Source organism: Grus americana, chromosome 3, assembly GCF_028858705.1.
Source record: "Grus americana isolate bGruAme1 chromosome 3, bGruAme1.mat, whole genome shotgun sequence".
NCBI lineage: Eukaryota > Metazoa > Chordata > Aves > Gruiformes > Gruidae > Grus > Grus americana.
In genome coordinates, this window is record NC_072854.1 from 86821949 (window position 1) to 86843390 (window position 21442).

The window sequence follows — 21442 nt, forward strand, 5'->3', positions numbered from 1 at the left end:
CTTAAGAAAAAAAAAAAGGTATTAAAACATTAGAAAATACAGGTTTACTATTTTTCATTTTGGACAAAAAAATAAAATACAAGCTCTACAAACTGGTCAGCACATTATAAGGATAAGAAATTGCAAAGAAATGTAGAATTCTGGAAAGAACAATTTTATTTACATAATCAAATTAAAAAAATATTTCCACAATTAAAGAAAAAAAACCCAACTCCTGGAATATAGTCTAGTTCATCAGTGGTGCAAGTTTGTCTCTTGTTAAATATTCAGCCCTCATTTAAAAAGCAGCCTGGACAGCAAAAATAAAAGAAAAATCGCAAAATCCTTAGGTTTACACTCTGGTTTTTTTAAAGTAATGGAAAATGAAACAGAGTGTGCCAGTCCTTAGTTGATATGAATTGTGAACAAATGATTCAGGCACACGGTAGCTGCGTACAAGCGAGAGACTTCTACCTCATGCTTCAGACTTTTATTTTTTTATTTTGGTATGAGTCAGAGATGGGTAAGAGGAACAGCCAAGAAAGAAGGATCTGAAAGCAATACAGACAACTTTAAGAAGTCCAAATCCTTCAGAGACTGTTCAGTGAGGTTTTGCAGACTAGCTTCAGGTATCTCTAGCTTTTTTTGCTTAACTCAAATTTCTCAAGAGAAAGACACATGCTTACAGGTGATAGTAACAGCAGTTTGCAAGTACTAAGTAGTCTATCTTTCTTAGGAGACAGCACTTGAGCTTTTCTTTACTGACAGGTAAATATAGCTAGTGGATGTCACAGAGTCAATGAGACAACTCTCACTCATTTCCAGCTCCCAGCCCAGACATAGGTTTATTATCCTCACTCAGCGTTTAAAAACACAGCAGACCACACCCCCAGACACATGCACATGGGAGCTGAAAATCAGGATGGACTGCACTACTTACAAAAAACCAATCTCCCCTAGATTTTTCTGCAAATATCTCAGTTTTGCATTAAACATTTCCCTGTGACAAGTGTATCTGAAGACTTCTCTCCTTTTTTTTTTTTTTTGACTTGTTAAAAAAGGAAGTTTCTTCCAATATTCAGATTATCATGGGAAAACTTGGTGCTAACACTTATGGTGACTAGTCTTAAACATATCTTTCTCTTAAAAGAAGAGGCTTTCAAACTCAACGTGTTTGAAAATGCCCAATATTGGAACTCTGATCAGGTGAAAGCAATTTTGCATTTGTTTGACAGTGGTCTTTACAGGATTCAATTTCAGGCTTAAGCATCTTTCCAACAATAAAAATGATGCAGTTACAAGGCTCGTGAGACTGAAGAAATATGTGACAAAATGCAGGAGCCAATCATATAGCCTGCTTATACCTATAATAATTTATCTGTCCTTACAATATAGTGATAACAGACAATCTCATTAAAAAAGAAAAAAAAAAAGCTGCTTCTATCAAGAAGCTTCTAATTTTATTAGCAGAATTACAGTGTTTTAAGAAAAACTGCACCATTGATAATTTCAAATTAATTGGGATAATCTTTTCACTCTTGCCTCATTAGCAATCCAGATTCCCAACATCTTTCCTTACATCGTGAAACAGTGGAAAACTGTTATATAAAGGGTTTAAAAAAAGCAAGCTGATTCTTCAAAAGTCAACAAGTAATTTGCATATATACTTTGCCTCTGAAAGCTCTCAATTTTTCTTCTCAAGTGTTATCCACAGTTGTATACAAGTGTAAGTTATTTCATATGAAATTTATAGACACTGAAGTAATAACTACACTCCATTTAAGAAAAGTCACCTGATCTTTACTGTCATTCAAATAATTCATGTTGGGAGAGTCTAAAGCTTTCTGAAAGAATTAAATACTTCCCCCCCCCCGCAATTAATTGCAAGCCATAGAGAGTACTGTTCTTCCAAAATACAAAACACTTCTGCCATACGAACAGCTAAGCATGGAAGAGCTTATATTTAATGTTCCTCTTTCACAACAGAAGTATATAGCAACGTGTGTCTCAAAAAGGTTATACCTACCAAAATCTATGTCCAGCAGTGCTGCATTTGCACCTTCTACTAAGATCTTCTTTGGTGGTCCATGTAAAGCTTCATACATGAAATAAACACCATCCCTTACCATTGGTTTTATTTTTTCCATGCAGCCCTGAATAACACAAAAGAATATTTATAGTATAATTTCATTATGATAATGCCAGCCAGAGTACAAGTGCTATTGCTTTCTCATAACAATGCTCTTATTTCTTTTGAAAAGGAAAAGCAAACAAAGAAATGCTAAATATGCCCTAATATATGAACAAGGGAAGGAAGAACATTAGACTCAGATTTACACAACAGACATGTATGCTCTTCCTAGGAGGAAAGAAAAGAGAGGAAAAAGAAAGGGAGAAAAAAAAGGAAAAAAATTCCAAACCTTTGAAATGTTTCAGAAATATTCAAGTTTGAGTATAACCATAATACTTTACTGTATTCAGTATTTCATTTCCAAGTATTTAAAACTTCTCCTCCAAAACCAGCGTGTGGGGAGTTCTACTTCTGGCCATCTGAAGCCAACAAATGCACGCAATTGTAAAGCAGCATTAGTTTGTGATATATATACAGGTATGTTTGTAAGTAAAAAGTTACTTATTGGAATTAAGGGTCAAGTGCCTGAATGCCACTGAGTAGCTGGATGTAAGAAGCCAGTAATGTTCAGATGAACACTTGGTACACAGCCTTTTTCCCCACTTAAGACATATGGAAGTTCTCATTCTAATAATTGACTTCACATGAAATATAATGCTTTGGCTTTCAGAATTTAATCAAGTGCATTAGCATAAAACAAACATTAAGTGTAACTAATAAGTATTTGTAGCTTGAGAAAAATTATGTTTCCACCCTAACAATGAGTTTCAGATATTCTGTAATCCTAATGTGTATTAAGTAAACTATAAAGCCCTATAAAACACTCAACTGTAACTGATTTTTAGGTGTACACATTGATGAAAATACTACAACTCAACATGTGCAACAGATATTATTTAAAGTAAGACAAACAGAAGTACTAAGAAGTTCCATTCTAGAGCTGGTAAACTGAGTTCAGTGGCAACTAAAGATACAAGAAGGATGATTTCTTTGGCCTGATTTTCTGAAAGAATTAAACATGTAACTGTGCACACCCTCCTCTTTCCACACATACATCAACAGCTGAAGTTTTCTAAGGGGTAAAAAAAAACGTCTCATATGGTTAAGTTGCTATAAAATGCATGAACAACAAGGCTGGGTAGGGGTAAGACACCGGACAATTTTTTCAAATAAGAACTTGAGTGCACCACAGAAATCACACTATTAAGCATAAGAGAATTAATACTAGTGAGAAATCTCACAACTGTCCCAACTGCAGGGAAAACATCAAATCAGAATTCATAATTAACTACAAGACTAGTTTGCTGGCAATCAGGCTTCATTAGTTCTGCTGCTATCAAGTTACATTCTTATATGTTGTTAGTATTTTTTTTCCTTAAGGCTTATTACTTACAATAATAATTTACTTGAGTTCTTTAAGTTTCTGACACAAAGAATGAATATTCTAGCCAGCACGTTCGAGCAAGTGGAAGTCAAAAATAATTCTCCCTATACAAGCCTTTTTCTTAAAGTTTACAATATTTCCCTTGAAACCAAGTTTTGAAATGTTGCATAAAGCAGGATCAAAAGTGTCTTTAAGGATGCTAGGGGACTCTTTAAAATTGATACATACCAACTTCCCATGATATGCATTATGTTTTAACTCCTCACACAAGCACAAGCATCAGTCACCAAGATATTTACATATCAGTAACAGCACACAGTGGTTATATCATTTACCAGAAGCAGGCTTACCTTGAGCTTTTTCAATTCCCCTTCAATATCTATCTCTAAGGTAGGATATATTGCTTTGTACTGATTGGCTAACACTTTGAACCTGGAAGGCAAAAATGCTTCGCTAACATTTTTGTTTGTTTTCCGCCTCATGCCCCCACCACCCTCAGGTTCTACTGGTTACATATCTGCAATTATTTGGTGATTAAACAATTTTAAACAATAAAATATTTTAATAATTATAAATACAGTTATAAATAAAATTATTTTCATATTTGTCATGGTTTAACCCCAGCCAGTACTAAGCACCACACAGGCATTTGCTCACTCCTCCTCCCCCAGTGGGATGGGGAGGAAAATGGGGGAAAAAAAAAAAAAAAATCGTTGGTTGAGATACAGTTTAATAGGATAAAGTAAGATGATGATGATGATACTACTACTACAAGTGATGCACAAATGCAACTGCTTACCACATGTGAAACCACTCCCTACCCCCCCAATGCCCAGTCTGTTTCTGAGCAGCAATCCCACCTCCCAGCTAGCTTCCCCAGTTATGTATGGATCATGACGTTACGTGGCAGGGAATATCCCTTTGGCCAGTCTGGGCCAGCTGTCCTGGCTGTGCTCTCCCAGCTTCTGGCAGGGTGTGAGAAGCTGAAAAGTCCTTGACTTAGTGTGAGCACTACAACTACTTAGCAATAACTAAAAACATCAGTGTGTTATCAATGTTATCCTCGTTCTAAATCCAAAACACAGCACTATACCAGCTACCAGAAAGAATATTAACTTTATCCCAGTCAAAACCAGGACAATATTTAAAAATATTTTTTAATTAAAAAAGTAACAGCAACCACATGTAATTGCTTACACAGGGTACTAACCAGAAACTGAAAACTGTGCGTTAAAATACAGAAATTACCTCTCAGAAAATTCATCAAAATCAGAAACAAGATCACACATTCTGAGTCCACTTCGAGCTGCTTTTGAAGAATATACCGGACCAATTCCTTTCTTGGTAGTTCCCAAACTTTCAAAAGATAATAACAGCAATTATTCTTGATATAAAACTAGTACATCCTTAGCATAAAATGAAATGCTGTTAATTGTGAGCCTTTAGAACCTTGTTTTAAACATTTTAAACATGAGATACTTTTAGTATGCAACTTAGTTTCAGCATATCACTGTTTATAGACATAAATATATTAATCTTCTACATACTTCTGTTTTTAGACCAATAACTTTTCATACTTTGGTGAACTCTTACACATTTATTTGTACACAATTCCCAACTTTTATACTGAAGGAACTGAATGCCAAGACAACATCCTTGAGTACTATGAACTGAAATTAACTAAACATCTTCCTAAAATAACTGTCCAGAAGACCTAAAGAAAGTCCTCCAGTGTGGATTTCGAGGTTGTATGTTTAATTGTAAATGCCTGAGTTGGAGCCAGGAAAACAGAAAACACTGCCAAGCACGCACAAGTGACAATGATAATCAAAATGCTGTACGTTAGAAAGGGTTCAGGAATAGATTTTCCACTGTAGCCAATTCTAAAAACCTGAATTCTTTCTTTTATCCTTACCTACCCACTCTGCCTGAAAAGCCTTTTCAGCTTGTCAGTGATATCGTAAGATACAACTTGCTTGCACTGACTTTACTGTCAGAGAAGTACAGCTAGTTCAGAAAGTGTCTTCTGCCAGAGTCTTGCTAAATAGCTGTCAAAATGGAGCCAAACTGCACTCATCATAGGCAGATTATCAAACATCTTCCCCACTGATCTCAAAAGATTAAGTAACTTTTTAAGGAGAAGTGAACAGGTGTGCAGCATTTTCAGAAGTGTGCAGTACAATTCTAAGCTTAATTTTGCACTTAGTTTTAACTGTTTTGTTGGGTTATTTTCCCTGAGCAGACACACGAAGCCTTATCTTCTTCAATTATAAATTCTGCATATGCAGAGTGGCCCAGATTTCTTCAAACTGCCTTGAAGGCACCATACCATAACTCACTCCAAGAGGGACTCCATTTCAAGTAGAAGGTACAGGTCATATCTAAACCTTATGTTAAAGAATATCAATTGATATGTGAGTGAATTGAAATACAGTTCATGATCAGTACATAATTCAGTTTAGTTAGGTCATCAGTAGTTTGGAGGAGATTCAAAACAATAATCTTGGAAAAAAAACAAATTCTTCCAATTAAACTCAATACTGAGTAATCTCAGGGAATGATATGTTTGCCTCCAGTCCAAAAAGACAGACATTCTAATCAACTTCGTATCACACAGTATCACTTAACCAGACCAGGACATTGTGGCTTAAATAACTGACTCTAGCCTCCACCCCCATTCATACCTTTCACGAGGAATTTTTTTAAGGAGGAGTTGGTTTCCATTTATTTTGTTTCATTAAGACATGTCAATTCATAAAAGAGTTAAGCTGTCAGAAGACTGCCTTTATAGATGTTAAAACAATTGTATAAGCATAATATACTATATTAGATTACCTTTTCTATAACCTTTCTGCAAGGGAAGCTACATGAGCCTTATTTGTGACTGTTTTTGAGCTACATTTGAACAGATAAAAGCATTCAGTTAAAATAAATAAACTTACTATTTATAATGATCAATTTTGAAGTGTTAAACACAGAAGAATTTTAATACCAAATATGCTATGCAGTCAAATCTACAGTTAGACATGCTAGCAGGCTATTTCAATTCCCCACCCCGCACCCAACAAACAGGAGACAGTCTTTTGATAATCAGTTTATGATAGCCTGTTCTTAGCCAGCCTGTGGTAGTACTTCCCCTACTACGGTCACTTACACAGACTTAAAATTCAGGAGGAAATAGATAGTTTCGTACTTTCAATCCATCAGCAGTTTTAACAAGCTTGAAAACTGTATGACTGTTGCAGAATTTCAAGAACCCCACAGAAAGAAGAAATACAGCATTTTTAAGAGTGACTTTTTTTCCTGGGGTTCTTTAAAACAAATTAATCGGAGAAAAGTGGTTATTTCTTCATTGGGCTTCTCCCCTACAATCTTTAATACTAATTAATAAAGTGGTTCCTTCTCACAAGTAGTAGAGTAAGTGACAGTGGTTTTAATTGCAAATACTGTCCCATAGCAATTTTAGGTTGTGCTCCATAAACATTCAAGAATAGCTGATATACACATACTGGCTCATTAAAAAAAAGTATATTCTTCCATATATGTATGTATGCTCTTCCTGTTTACTTTTTAATTCCTAAAATAACAGGTAATGAGACAGCTGGTACAGCACAGTCAAGTGTGAAAATGACCCAGTGTAAGAATAATTGACAAGTTATCACTCAATAGCAACCTGTGTGAAGGAAGATACACCCAAATCAGACACTCTCTTAAAGGTTATTGTCATGAATGATACATTTTACAGGTCTCAGTAAGGAAGACTGAATTACTTTTCAGCCACATAGACAAACTTCCAAGAAGAGCGATTAAGTTTACTGGTATCTCAGAAGTCTATAGTGCTGCATTATTTTCCAAGTGTAGAGACATCACAGTTAATTCTGCCAGCTTTTCCCCCACCCCCAAGAACTAGCGAGCTACCTGGAAATCACAAGTTGGAAACAAAGCAGACAGTTTCTAAAAGTTTCAAAAGCTTCAGAAAGTCAGTAGCAGCATGCAGTAGACAATGTGAACATTTACAGGCACTTCTGACAATGAAGCATCATGAGATACCAAATTAGTCATATCAGATCTTTCAGTTATTTGGAGATGACAAAGGGGTCCTTCAATCTTCATAAACAAAAATATATTTTTACAGAAACAAATACCTCCAGTAAGCAAACTGAAACATCAGGAAGCAGGAACCTTTTCTATAAATTAGGAACTTTTTCATAAGGCAAAATATCAAGATACAATCCTTTCATTAAGAATACAATCTTTTGCTAGACACTGGAGGACAGAAGCATAAGAAGTGATCCCTGCATACTCAATGTTGAAGAGTTACAGGAATAATTAATTTTCTTTTTGAACTCGATGACAAACAATAACAGAAATCCAGTGTACAAAATCATATGTTTACACTAAGTCATCCTATGTTTGGCAAAATAAAACTACCTACTTCTTTCCCGCTTGTTCTTGTCTCTGTTGTTCTTGGATGCCATCAGCAGCTTGGTGGAAATCAAATACTAAGAAAATAAAAATAACTTAAGTAGAAAATTTGTGTGAAACAAATTACCGTATCAGTAACAATTTCTTCAAACCCACTCTAGCCTTGTTTATCAACATGGAAAACAAAAATATACACACTGAAGAGAGGCAAATAAAATAACAAGAGTTTTTTCTCCTCTTTTACAAGTTACATTTTTTTCACAGGAAAGAGTTCTGAGGTTTTTCAGAGATTTTTTTTAAAGTGTTTATTTTGTAGCATACTTGCAGACTGTGTATACACCTCCCACAGACTAACTAAGCCATTTCAGCTTTATAGTTGCCCAAAAGAATGCATGGACAACAAACAAAGAAAACATGCAGTTGAAAAAAAATCCTGAAAAACAGGTTATAGTAAAAAACAGCATACTGCTGAAATTTAAGGTAGGAACTTTAAGTAAACATTCTTATTCTTTCTAAATATTTCTTAAACCATTTTATTTTTATGTTTTAGACAACAAAAATTAAAATACATTTCAAAATACAAAAGCTCCCACCAATGTCTGTTACATAAACAGAAGTCACTTTCACAAGCCCTCATTATTTTTAAAGCATTACATACTAATAATGACAAAGATTATGCAAAGTATTCCTTGCACAAATTCTTTGTCTACCATTAAAGAAAAAAAATACCTGAAAAGACTCATGTCAAACACAAAGTGGTGCAAAAGTTTGCAGGTTAACAGAAGCCAGTTTATTTTTCTTAAGTACTATCTCCTGAAAGTTAAACAACTAATCTACACATTACACAGACAAGACTGAAATCTTGCAAGAAATAGACTCATTTAATAAATAGTCTCTCTAGAACAACAATGGTTTTCCTTGTTTGCCTTACCAATTTTGTGTGTGTGTTTATTTCCACACATCCCTATAATTTTAAGGATTAGATTATCCCCAGCAGCTTGAACCTATTTTTGGTTGTTCTTTTGTTACAGACTAATCATTCACAGATCAACACCACCCATTTTCGAGAAGGTGTATTTATCATGGCAACAGATCTCCAGACTGTCATCAAAACTTTCTAAACAGAAGCATTCTGAAAGTTCATTTATGTTAAGAGGTTGAATGAGTATGAGTGACAGTCAATAGCTGGTCCTTTTGACTCAGGACCAGTTTAGCTATGAGAACTTCACAGTATTGCCATTGCAATATAAATCATCACAGAACAGTTTTTCCAATAATCTGCTAATTTCCAAGTAATTCACCTACAGTGATTCTACTCTCAGAAAGGATTTTAGTAACTTAGGAACAGTTACTCAACTATTTCAAACTCAGTAATTACTCCAAAGTAAAAAACCTATTTATTCTGAAATAACATGTTCACTCACTAAGCTATTCCAGATTGTTTTTTTTTTTTTTTTAAAAAAAATCTAACCAAAACCACACAACAAAACGAAACCAAAGAGCAAAACCAAAAGTAAAACCTTTTTTCCAGTGTTATAAGCTTTTCTCTGATAAAGACCTAAAAAGGTTACATCTTCAGAAGATGACTACCAGAGCAGTAATAAGCCCATTTCCTAATACATGCAGTTATGTTAACTATTACGTTACAATATCTAAAGATCTAATTTAAAAGATGAATTTATGCAATAAAGATGTCCTAGGGGTGATAGAGGAAGAGCCTCTGGAGCTCTGTGTGGGTGGTTTGGACTCTAAACACTATTTTACTCCATGCTCTGAACTGTAGAGTTGTCTGGAATCAATGCTTGACTGATAAGCTCCCTGCAAGGAGGGCAGCCATTCTCTCCATCCCTATCGAGCCCTTCCCACAAAGTCTCCTTTCTGAAGTACGTGGCAATTTACTTGGTAAGGAGCCCATTCATTTGGAAGTCACACCCAGAAAAGTTGCTATAACTAAGCAACACTGCTTTTACATGAAAAGGGGAAATGAATCCTTCAATCAATTAACTGCTGAACTGTTTTTTGACTGCCTTGCACCTCCAATCTTTGGCTTGGAAAGCAAATCTGCTTTCCTGACTAGATTATGCTTATGGATTAGGATTAAAGAGTCACTAGAATATAACCTGGTAGGGTGATGAACGTTTTGGTTTTTTTTTTCCTAGGATCTTCAATAAACCAAAGCAGCATATGGAGACTTAATCCAAAGAAAAGTACATACCTACATAAAGAGATGGCTAAAAATTGTCATGCTTTTACTGCCATGGAAAGTTCAGCAAAAACAAAGATTAACAAAAAAAATGAAGAAACAAACCACAAACAGGAACTTACCAATATGAGCCCTATCAGAAATTATTAGTCTTTTCTCCCAGCCTTCTAGCCCTTGAAAGACAAAATCAAATAGTTCAAATTATGTTTTGTGTAGCATTTTTGTCTTCTGATGTATAAATAGTTTTCATGTTTAGCCTTCAGTCAACCTATTTAAAGATTGAATAATCATGTTCCAAAGAAAAAAAAGTAGATTTCAATAATTAAAACTTGGCATCAGCCTATAAAGCTGTGAAAGTGAGGCTTATTCTGAGGAAGAATTTTAGCTATTCTACTAGTTCCTCAATTTCAGCAATCAATTAGTAGCTTTTTGGTTTTGAATAATCTAGACCTTTGATTTACCTCACTTATAGTAAACTGCTGCCAAGCATGGCCATAGACATAACAGAAAGAATCCAAAAACTGAGTTCTGAAACAAGAAGTGATTACCACAGCCATTTGCTTACATTAACACATATCAAACTGTACACTTATTTTGTAAGAGGTAAAAGGACTATGAACGGGTAAGACACTTTAACAAGTTGTTTCACTTCTTAATTTCACTGCTTTAAGCAAAGAAAAATGTTTGCAGATAATTAATATTTAAAACACGTTCTCTTCTGCAACTGTACAGAGACTTCTTTCGCCTGTCCTCTCATGAGGGCCCTGGGACTTCTAGCAAGACTCCTGTCAGAAAACAGCAGCTAAATGGAATTCTGGAAAAACACATTGTATATAACCTCTACAGAGGCATCCTCTACCTAAATCTTTTGAGGAGGGCCCCACGAACTATTTTAAGAGTAGTATTTTATAATTATATCACCTTTTCCTTTCTCTAAGTTTTTTTCAGCTTCTTCAAAGAGTCCCGGCAAATGAATCACAACGCCATTTCCTGAAGAAATTACACAAAACTTAATGAATTATGTTGAGCATGGAAAAAAAAAATTCCAAACAATTCAAAGATACTTCAAGTTTTGCATGCAGAGTATTTTACTTAAGTTTTTAAACTTTCAAAACATTGCCATTTTTATTCTTAGGAATTTGTCTGTAAAAGACTGATTTACACCAAAAGTATGCATTTTCAACTACATACGTTGAATCTTTTTAATAAACTCAACAAACTTTCAATTTAGATCAGGACAAACAGTAACAGTATCATGGGACAGTCCAGAATGCAACTTCCTCTTCCTCATATCTAAAATTAACTTCCCTGTTTGAACTTCATTTTAAAAACCCTACTATTTTTTAAAAGCTTAGCACATTTCTATCACCATTATGAACACTAGCATCCCCTCAGGCACTCTTCTGCTGTAAATAGACACAGAATATTCTGTATATAGAGCTGGGGTTGTTAACAGACTAGCAAAAACAACAGAGGAAAAAGCTCCATCAAAAGCAAGCTCACTTTCCTACAGCTGTCACATTGCTCAGAAAAAGACTACTAGCTCCTAAGAATTAAATCAGCATCACTGAGTGCCTAAGAAGGAGCATTTCATATAGCAAAACTGAACCATCTTTAGGTCACACCAAACTCAGTAGACCAGTAAATTCAAAGCTATCAGTATGATAACATCTAGCTAAACAATTAAGGGATCTGCCCTTTGAAATTATTTGCATATCACCTAATTTCACATAAATCATTCTAAACACCAAAATACAAAGTATTTAAGACTTCTTCACTATAACCTTCATGGTACAGTCCTAATCAATAGTAGTAATCTATTATAATACTCCAATCATTTTGCACTTGCCCTTTTGCCCCCCCCCCCTCTTTTTTTTTTTTGAACCTACAAGCCCTTTCAGTGGAATCCTAAGCCTGGTGGGTTTTTTTTCCCCAAGGGTTTTTTTTTCCCCCAAGAGATTTTAACCACAAGGCAGACCTAAAAGAAGCTAGAACAACTAACTTCAGAATAGACAAGACCAAAAGACAGCAGATACAGACAAGAGGATTTGTAAAAAGTTCTCTCCTGCCTACTGTATTTTTAAAGGATGGAGTCTTTCCTACTCAACCCTGAGTCCACCAAACAAAACATGGCAAATGGGCATCCTTTTATACTGTTTTGAAGCAATAACCTTTTAAATAAACATAGTACAATAACACATCAAAAGAGAATAAAAGTAGTATCATCTGCCACAGCCCTCAAAACTAGAAGCAGTTAACATCTCAGATTCCCTCTGGTGAAGGGGAGGTTACTTCCATGCCCATTGGCTCAATTTCTGCAGAAGTATTAAGCAGGGCAAGTTGATCCAAAACTATCCCACTATCAAGTCACAATATAACAGTTGGAAAGAGGCAATTAGCCACCAATTCACATCAAGTAAAGAGTTAATGCTGACTACATACAGTCAAAAGCCGGTCCCAAGAATTCAGCAAGTACTGTTTCTGAATCTAGCGACAGAGGCTCTTTAGTTGCTATGCTGTTTAGCAAACCATCAGTGACCACTTACTCTTGGTGTATGTACCAAGCTGAGAGGCAAGACTACAGGCTCAAAGCAATGAGCTATGCAGGAAGAAGTGATAGGAAGAGCATGGCAATAGAGTCCTGATTTGGAGAAGTACATGGTGTAAGGGACAGGACTTCTGGGTATCAAAAAAGCAGGATGGAAGTGTTGATAGGTCATAGCCTTTAGTGACCCAGAGACTTACCTGATTTGTGAAACAGCACACAAGCACATGCATAGTTATAGTGCTGTGTAGACATGTTTTATATTCACCTTCATTTTTAGAAGGAAATTTTAAAGGCTGCACAGCATTATTAAGTAGGTTGGTCATACAAGCAATCCAAAGGAAAAAAACTCATAGGATTGGAAACAGGATTCCAAGGGGGGTGGGGGGGTAAGTGGGCTTGTAGGGACAACAGATAGGACAATCTAAAACCCTCTTCAGGAAGCAAACAGATCATAGATCCTGACATCATATAGTACTGCCACTGCCCTAAACCTTCTAATGTACTCTCCTGAGAGGACTCCTCGGTAAGAACTACATAGCGCAGAAGTGTTTCGGAGTCAGCATCTGCTTCAAAATCCAATGGAAAAGGGAGGTAAGATCTATGTTTTGAAAGGTACTGGTAGTTACTCAGCAGGCCTGAAGATTAAAAGAAAGAGGAGGAATTCTGAGAATAAAAGAAATAATTGGTAGAGAAAATAAGAGGGAACAGGAGAATGATGATACACTGGGCAGCCAGCTGTTTGCATTGATAGGACAGATCTAAGAACAAAGATGAACTATCCAAGACAATAAACTTACTTCTGTAATCCAAACTTCACAACTGAGTGAAGACAATATCATCAAGATAGTAGAGCAGTTCAGGCCTATGAGAATGTGAGGAAGAAAAATCCTAATGCTGTATGTCCTCAGATCTATTTTGTTATTTTAATATGTCAAAAGCCTGTAACTACAGTATTGTCCATTTTTTTAGAGATGTCCCACTTACCAATGAATGCAGTGACTTTTGGATTTATGATCCCACTTGGCAGAAGATGAAAGTCATACTCCACAGAATCCACAACAACTGTATGCCCTGCATTATTGCCTCCCTGGGGAGGAAAGAAAATAAAATAGTGTTAATAGGTTTTGATACTAAAGACAAATGAAGACACAGTATAGAGATGGAATAAACTGATTCCAGCTCCAATTCTATAGCTTTCATTTCTGTTACTGACAAAGGATCTTTCAGAGATCTGTTCTCAGGAAATCAGCCGAACTTGTTTTGTCAAACTTGACAATTTCAACATCAGTATTATCTGTCATATAGACTTTGGACAGTATTTTGGTTCATCAGAGGTACAAAAGCTTGGAATAAGTTTAAAATGTTTCTAAAAAAATATTGGACAGAAGCATAAATATTCTAGAACATGCAAACATTTCTAAAAGCCATCATCAGTTTTATTAGTTTCCTATTACAATTATGGGGAGTAAGTATTAAAAGTGGAACTGCAACCTTAACTAAGGAAAAAAAAAAACCCAAAACCAAACAAATCACCAGTTAAACTGAGTATATAAAACCATATAGTTATTGGAAAAGATAAGTTCAGTTGTTTGGCAACGTGCAGACTTGTTGTTCTGAATTTTGGGTTCGGTGTTTTGAATGTTTTTCTAAGAATAGTAACCAGAAAAGTTAACTTGTTCATTCTATACCTCCTCAGCAATAAGAAAGGTCTGCAATAGAAGTCATTTATATCTGCAATGTGCTGTTAAGGAGTGAATCTAGAAGCAGTTAAGATGATTGTGGTTTCGGCAGTTACATCAAACTAATACTTAACATTTCTACCTTTTTTCATTACCACAAAGAGTATTAAGAGATTTGTTAAAATTGTGAAATATGTCTAAAATACAAAGAGAAGCCTGTGACCAGGTCTTAAAGAGGGTCAAGATAGGCTTATGAAACTAAAAAGATTATAAAATAGTTACCAAATATCCCCAGTTCTTGTTCATTGTACACATGAAAATAAGCTTACAGTCTCTTGTGACAGAGTCATCTGTGCAAGACAGTTACATACAAAATGGTTCTGTTTGTCGTAACTACAGGAACATCCTTTACAGGCATCTTGCACCAGAAATAAACAAACTGCTTCATAGAAGGAAAGCCTTAAAGGAAAGACTTTTAAATTAAGACTTCTTTCAGCACAAGACAAACTGAAGAAAGGCATTATATGAAAAGAAAAAGAAACTATACGAAGTGTTAATCTATGGAATTATAAATCTGAAATATTTCAGAATAATTTATCACAAAAGATGCTTTCTAAGCAATGGACTCAACAGCTACTCACTACTACTACAACATTTACAAAGCATGAATACAATACATAAAGCCATGTATCGGACATTACAAACAAAGAATATCAAACATTTGTGCCGGTATATAAACACACATGCCACAGGTAAATGTCTAATCTCAGTGAAGTTAGCAATGAAAATTCGCATAGTTTCAGCATTATTTGAGGATTTACAGCCATTCCACCTCCTCTGGAAACAGAAGTAAGACTTACAAACCTTTGCCCAAAGACAATGTCTGAATTTTAGAAAAGTTTAAATGATTTAGTAATATAACATAGAGTTTTTCCATGTAGCAAGCAATACCTTGAAGAAGTTATAAAGATTTCTGGATGCAGGGGGTTTTCACTGGAAATGATCTGACTTAATCAGAGAAGGCCAAATTTTTGATTCACAACATGTGAAATATTGAATGCATAAATAAAGCAAGCCTTTCAAATTTATTTTTTTAAGAAAATAATAAATGTTCGGGAATAACTGTCGTCATCCTCCTCCTCCCATCCTTTCTACTTGACAGTAGCTGTTAAGAAAGATTATTTAGCAGTCTACCAACTCTACAGTTGTATCTTTGATTTAAAAGGTTGTTAACTAGCTACATTAGCTGGTAGATCATTTACAACTATTTTTGAAATGCAGTGCTGATACTCCTGAGCTACTGCGAGTTACTCCAAAACTAGGCAATATTCTAAGAACTATTAAGTTATATACATACATAAAATATACAAGCTTTTTTTTTAGTAAGAGACATTGGTTTCCTACTCAGTGTTTGAACAGAACATTTTGAGCATGGAAGTGCTTTAAATGAAAATGCAATAAATAGGTCTAAGTACAACACTGAAATACTGACATAGTAGTAATTTACGAATGGGAAGAAGAGTCCAAACTCTCCCACTGCAGCATAAATAAACTGGACTAACCCATAAGCAAAACTAAGATTAGTGAATGACTATTCATTTGAAATACCCTACTAACTGGATGATTTAATTTCATAGTTTGCTTCTCAATTCATTTAAAAAAAATAAAAATGTTTTCTAGCTTCATGAATGTCAAATAAATAGGAAGAAAAATTGCTCATTGTAGAGATTAGATCATGATTAATGACAAATTCTTAGTCTCTTAGTGTTTGCCAAGCTACTGGTGGCATTCAGACATGGTAACTTAAAGCTCAGTGGTCACGTCTGCTTTAGTAAAGTGTACAGCATGCAGACTCAGATGGTGGTAATCATGAGAATGTAGCTGCTGGGTTTTGGTGGTGTCAAGATTTCTCCCTTGCACTGCTAAGTGCCAAGGTGTGTTGGTTCCATGCTCACTGAAAAATACCCCATGGCTGACAGAATAAAAATGGCATTTTACCTTGTAAACCTCGAACTACAAGCACAGCACAGCCCATCCTTCATCTAGAAGCAAGCTAGTTATATATACTTCTGTATGCTTACTGTTAGCAGTTATACTTTAAGGGATTTTGCTAGAGAAAAAAGTAAAAAAGTTGACATTATGTGTGGTGAATCGCCATCTGAACACACTCTTAGGCCATATTAATACCTCAAGGTTTCCAAATGCTTGTTTTCAGATTAGACTCAAATGTGAATCTCAGAATTTAGTTGTTTATATTATGATGCCTATGACACAAAGAGATTCAATCCCAAAAGTTCTATTGATAGCAGCCATCTTGTAGAACACTAGGTCAGTCCCCATCCTGCTTTGGATGTCATTCTGTCAAAATGTGTCATTTTGAAAAATATTTTTAATTTCAAATCATATTTTAGGAGAGCATTAAAACAACAGCATTTCATGAATTCAGTTTTCAAAATTCTGCTGTTGATTTACAGGTAAGGTCTACCATAACTGCAGAAGTGCAAGTGCACAGTTACACAGTTAGGAATTGTAATATATTAAAAGAATGGTTCACGCTGTACACTTACAGTGAACTAGCAGTAAAGTGTACACATGTTGTGTGCTCAGACATTGCACAACATGGGTTTGGTAAACAATTCTAATTACAAAGTTCTAGCGGTGGTGGGGTGGAGGGGTGGGTTGTTATTAGGTTATGGGGTTTGGTTTTCTTTTTTTCTCCTCCAGAAATTGATGGTAATGCCAATGTCTTCGTCATGTAGGCAACTATTGCCTCTCGGCATGATTCAAGGTATAAACTGATGAAGTCACTCCTGGCTTCAGTGCTTTCCATCTGGATTTCTTGCCCCTCCTCCCTCATCACATTAAACCAAACGGGACCAGTTAGGTCATTCAGGCTAACACTCCTTTGATTCAAATGTTTAAACATTATTAACGGACAACTGTGGAATTTATTTTCACTAGTAGTTAAACAAAGTTCATGCTCAAATGATCTTCAATGCATTGTATAAAGCTTTCGCCAGAGGGAAATTAAGATATACAAGTCATTTCTTGAGGCTGGCAATACTCCCTAGTTAACTGCATAGAGTAATCAGTCTACCGTATCTCAGTAATCTTCTAGGTACCCAAACTACAGGAGTTCTCTCCCAGCCGTGTGAAAACTGAAACACTTTCCTTGGGCCAACACAGACAAGCCAAAAAGATGCTGCTGCTGTCTGGAATACACTATGTGCCCATAGCAGTGGCTCCTTTTCCCTCTCTCCCTGCACAACAGTAACAATTCCTTCAGCTGAGCCAAGAAGTGTGCCATGGCCAACATACTCATTAGGGCAAGGCAACTCTGGATTCAGCTACAAATAGATGGATTGCACAAGAGGATTGGGTGCGGGCAGGGAGGGAAGATGATGGCTTATACAAGAGAGGTACAAGAAGGCGCCAGTGGCACTCTGAACAAAGAACTTCTTCACTGGGATGCTTTCTTCCTATTCTGCAGAACGGTAGCAGAGGAAGCCCCTCCAGAAGTCAGAATGCAGGCTGTGGAGGAGGTCAGGCAGCTGAGGCAGAGCTGGCTTTGCTTTTTTATAATTTTTAAAATAATAAAAATACCATAATACTCTAAACAATAATCACTGAAAATGAATTCTGATTTTTATGCTACCAACAACTGTGTATATTTATTTTCTTAAACATACAATTACCACAGAAGAGATAAATTGGTTTTTGCATACTTAAGTATATCCGTGCACACATCCTTCAAGTCTGGATACATACACACCGTGAACTTCTCATTTCAATAGACACAATCTAGAATATCCCAACTTTTTTTTATTTTAAGTCTTTTCACTTTGGAAGTCATGCCAAAAGGTATCCACTAGTTACCTGAAAATTTTCGTAGTACAGCATCATCCCTGAAACATACCAAGGACACAAAGACAACACAATAGAAAAACAGGTGTTTATTGCCCAAAAGGTTGCATCACCTAGCATTCAAATACTGTGAACTGGAAGTATATTGTTGGAAATTATTAGAAAAAAAACCCCAGTTCTTCTTAATATTACACCAGAGACTAAGCACTTCATAAATTTAATATGCATAATGCTTAACTTTTGCTTATTTAACACTGAAATATCTCTCTAGATTAGGTTATTACAAGGCTACTTAGGTAAGAATATAAACAACCTTCTTCCTTAAGTTCTAATAAAGCTCACTTAGAAGAGAGAATGCTATTTAAAAAAAAAAAAAAAAGCCAAACTGTTTGTCTTTAGGTTTTCTTTACATCAGAAAACAGTCTCTGGACTTGGGCACAGAAAACTGAGTATATAGGAAAAATAAGCACATGCCTTGCTAAAGAACAAAACATAAAACAGATTCACCACCTAGCAACAAAGCAGCTACCGAAAACAAAGAGCAGTAAGAAGCAACAACAACACACTATACTCCTAACAAGAGGCTAACACAGGCTTACTACTCCTGAAATCCCAAACATACTTGGCAGAGATATATCACCATTAATTTGTGCATCTCTATCAAGGCACAGCACTGCAGTTTTAGCATACCCTGAGGTTTCCAAAATTGGATTTTCAGAAGTCAGCAATCTTCTTAGCACTATATTTTGAGGTAGATTAAAAAAAGTTAAAAGCATTCAGTTTGTCTGCCCTTTCTCCTTACCTTGCACTACTGTTCTCCTCATACCTTTCAATGCAGTATTTGGAACAGGTCTCTACCCTCTTCCTAAGGATTCTTTGGTGACCAAGGGATCAGCCCTTTCAGCAGCCCGCAGCTTCACCAAATAACAATATTAAATTGTGTCTCTAATTGAATGTCCCCAGCTTTTCAACTGCCAGGAGCATGAAGTTTGTAATACAAAGTAATACAAATACAACGTTGCCCTTCCTTAACTTTTGACTTTTCCTTGTAGTCAATACCTAGGCCCACTGTTGCTGCTCAAGCCTTTGAAGCAACACACCAAACTTAGGGTGGTTGGTTTCATGGTCGGACCCAGTCTCCAGTTCTCGGATTACCAGTTGCTGCCAGCAACGCTGAAGGAGTAACTGACACCAGGTGACACTGAACATTTGTGCTGATAACACAGCAAAACATGAGCTTGCTCAAGCTGAAGGGAGAACCAAACACCTATTTTCTACTCCCCCGCCCCCAGCAATGTCAGTTCAAACAATTCATGGAATTATGAAGTCAGACAACTTAGAAATAGCTATTTTAATCATAGCCTTGATGCAAAAATAAACAAAACAAATCACCTCAGCCATGAAAGTTTCCAAGTACTGTTTATAAATAAAGTTGTTGGTTTGTTTTTGAGGGGTTGTTTGGTTATTGTTTTGTTGTGTTGGGCTGTTTTGTTTTTTTTTTAAACTTCTGCACATATCCAGCTCAAAAGGGTGCCAGTTGGATCTGAATAAAAAAAATTCTTTCCATTTATTTGAAGACACAGTGTGAAAGTCATCATGAAGAACAAGCGTGAACCTATGCATTTTAGTATATGGATTTAGCTTAGGGACTTTTTAGTTTGATGCTCTGATAGATGAACAATTTGAAATCCTATTAAGACACAGTAGCCTTTTTTCTCCTTTCATGATCCTGACAGTATTATATTATTATTTTAGAGTATTTTAAGTCATTAAGTGCAATGGTGAAAGTAAGATCAGGCACAAGATCATTACCCAATCTATAATATTTTAAGCAAAACCTGTTGTTGTAAGATAAGTAAATGCATAAGCTTTTTAAAAAGGCATTAGTCCAATTTCACTGGTGTGGTATGCTTAAATCACTTCCTTGAAAAAGCATATGATCCCTGACCACTAGCTAGTAATCCTGAAATATCCAAGCTATTCAACATGTAGAACAGCTAAGTATACAGGACTTTGACAGAAAGGCGCATACTAATAGACAAATTATCACATAAGTACTGTTAGAGTGACAGCAATCCTGGTAACAAAACCCCATCCTTACCCACTTTCTAGAAGCCTCATTCCAAAAAACATTCCTTATGAAATACCACTTTTAAATATTCCTTTTACAGTGGTAAACTGCTCAGAGATACTATTATTTTTTAAAGAAAAAAACAACCAAAACAAACAAAAAAACCCCACCCAAAACCACAGGGTAAGTTTTTTCTTCAGCTTGCTAAAGATGATTAAGTAGCCTAAAAATCCTTCTCAGTGCAAGCACCACACCCAAGAATCTGCATCAATATATTCGATTTAGATAGGTTGGTCAGTACTACACACACAAGATACTATTCTAAACCATACCTATCCTGGCAAATGTGAACAGAATCAGTTACACATGCACAGAGGGGGCATAAGATAGCAAAGGGAGCTGCAAGTACTGCACATCTGGAGGCCGTTTGATAAACATTCTCAGGGAACACCCTTTCTACAATAGTTTTGAGTGCCTGCAAATACTAATTTAGAAGGAAAAAAGCCATTATCTGCTAGCTGACATTTTACTGGAAACAAGCTTGAAATTTCAATAAATCAAACAAGTGACTCCTGCTCGCCAAAAACCAACAAAGCACTGGAAGGCAACACTTAAAACAACCAATACGCTCATGCACACGACACAAACACACCAGTTACCACAATACTGTACCATGGTCAAGGCAGTAACACTGGAAAACATACTGAAGACTAATCAATAGTATCAAAGAGGACTACATTTTAAATATACTGACTGAACAGTATCTCTAATAGAACATCTACAGTAATTCTAAGGTAAATAATTTCAGCACTTCCCCTATCTATGCAAAATGGCTGATTTTCTCTCACATTCTATAGCTTTTAAATATCTTAACTGCCGGCTAAAGTATTTTGGATAAAGAACTGAATAGAACTAGCAACAATATTAATGCAAGTACCTGACTACAGTTCCATGATTTTTGTTTTTTCCTTATAGCTTTGAAGACTGAAACAATTTTTAGAGGCATAACTCTTAAAAAGGTGTGTTCTGGAGCCAAACTGGTACACTCAAAAGAATGTACGAACAACCTCAAAGCAAGACAACTCTTCTCGCTTTGAACCTTCCCAAAGCACAAGAGCTCTTTTATCTTGTTACATGCTGTCCATGCAGAACAGCTTC

General features: G+C 35.8%; 1 protein-coding gene across 1 annotated transcript in view; it reads right to left on the reverse strand.

Moving 5' to 3' along the window:
- The window catches only part of ADSS2 (adenylosuccinate synthase 2), a 38494-nt gene that overhangs the window by 8708 nt on the left and 8344 nt on the right, over positions 1 to 21442 (reverse strand). The window contains exons 2-8 of the mRNA XM_054821115.1: positions 13655 to 13757; positions 11044 to 11112; positions 10245 to 10295; positions 7930 to 7996; positions 4743 to 4850; positions 3845 to 3926; positions 2006 to 2132 (exon numbers count right to left, since the gene is read on the reverse strand). Of these exons, the coding sequence (XP_054677090.1) occupies positions 2006 to 2132; positions 3845 to 3926; positions 4743 to 4850; positions 7930 to 7996; positions 10245 to 10295; positions 11044 to 11112; positions 13655 to 13757 (607 nt within the window). The remainder of the gene's footprint in view (positions 1 to 2005; positions 2133 to 3844; positions 3927 to 4742; positions 4851 to 7929; positions 7997 to 10244; positions 10296 to 11043; positions 11113 to 13654; positions 13758 to 21442) is intronic.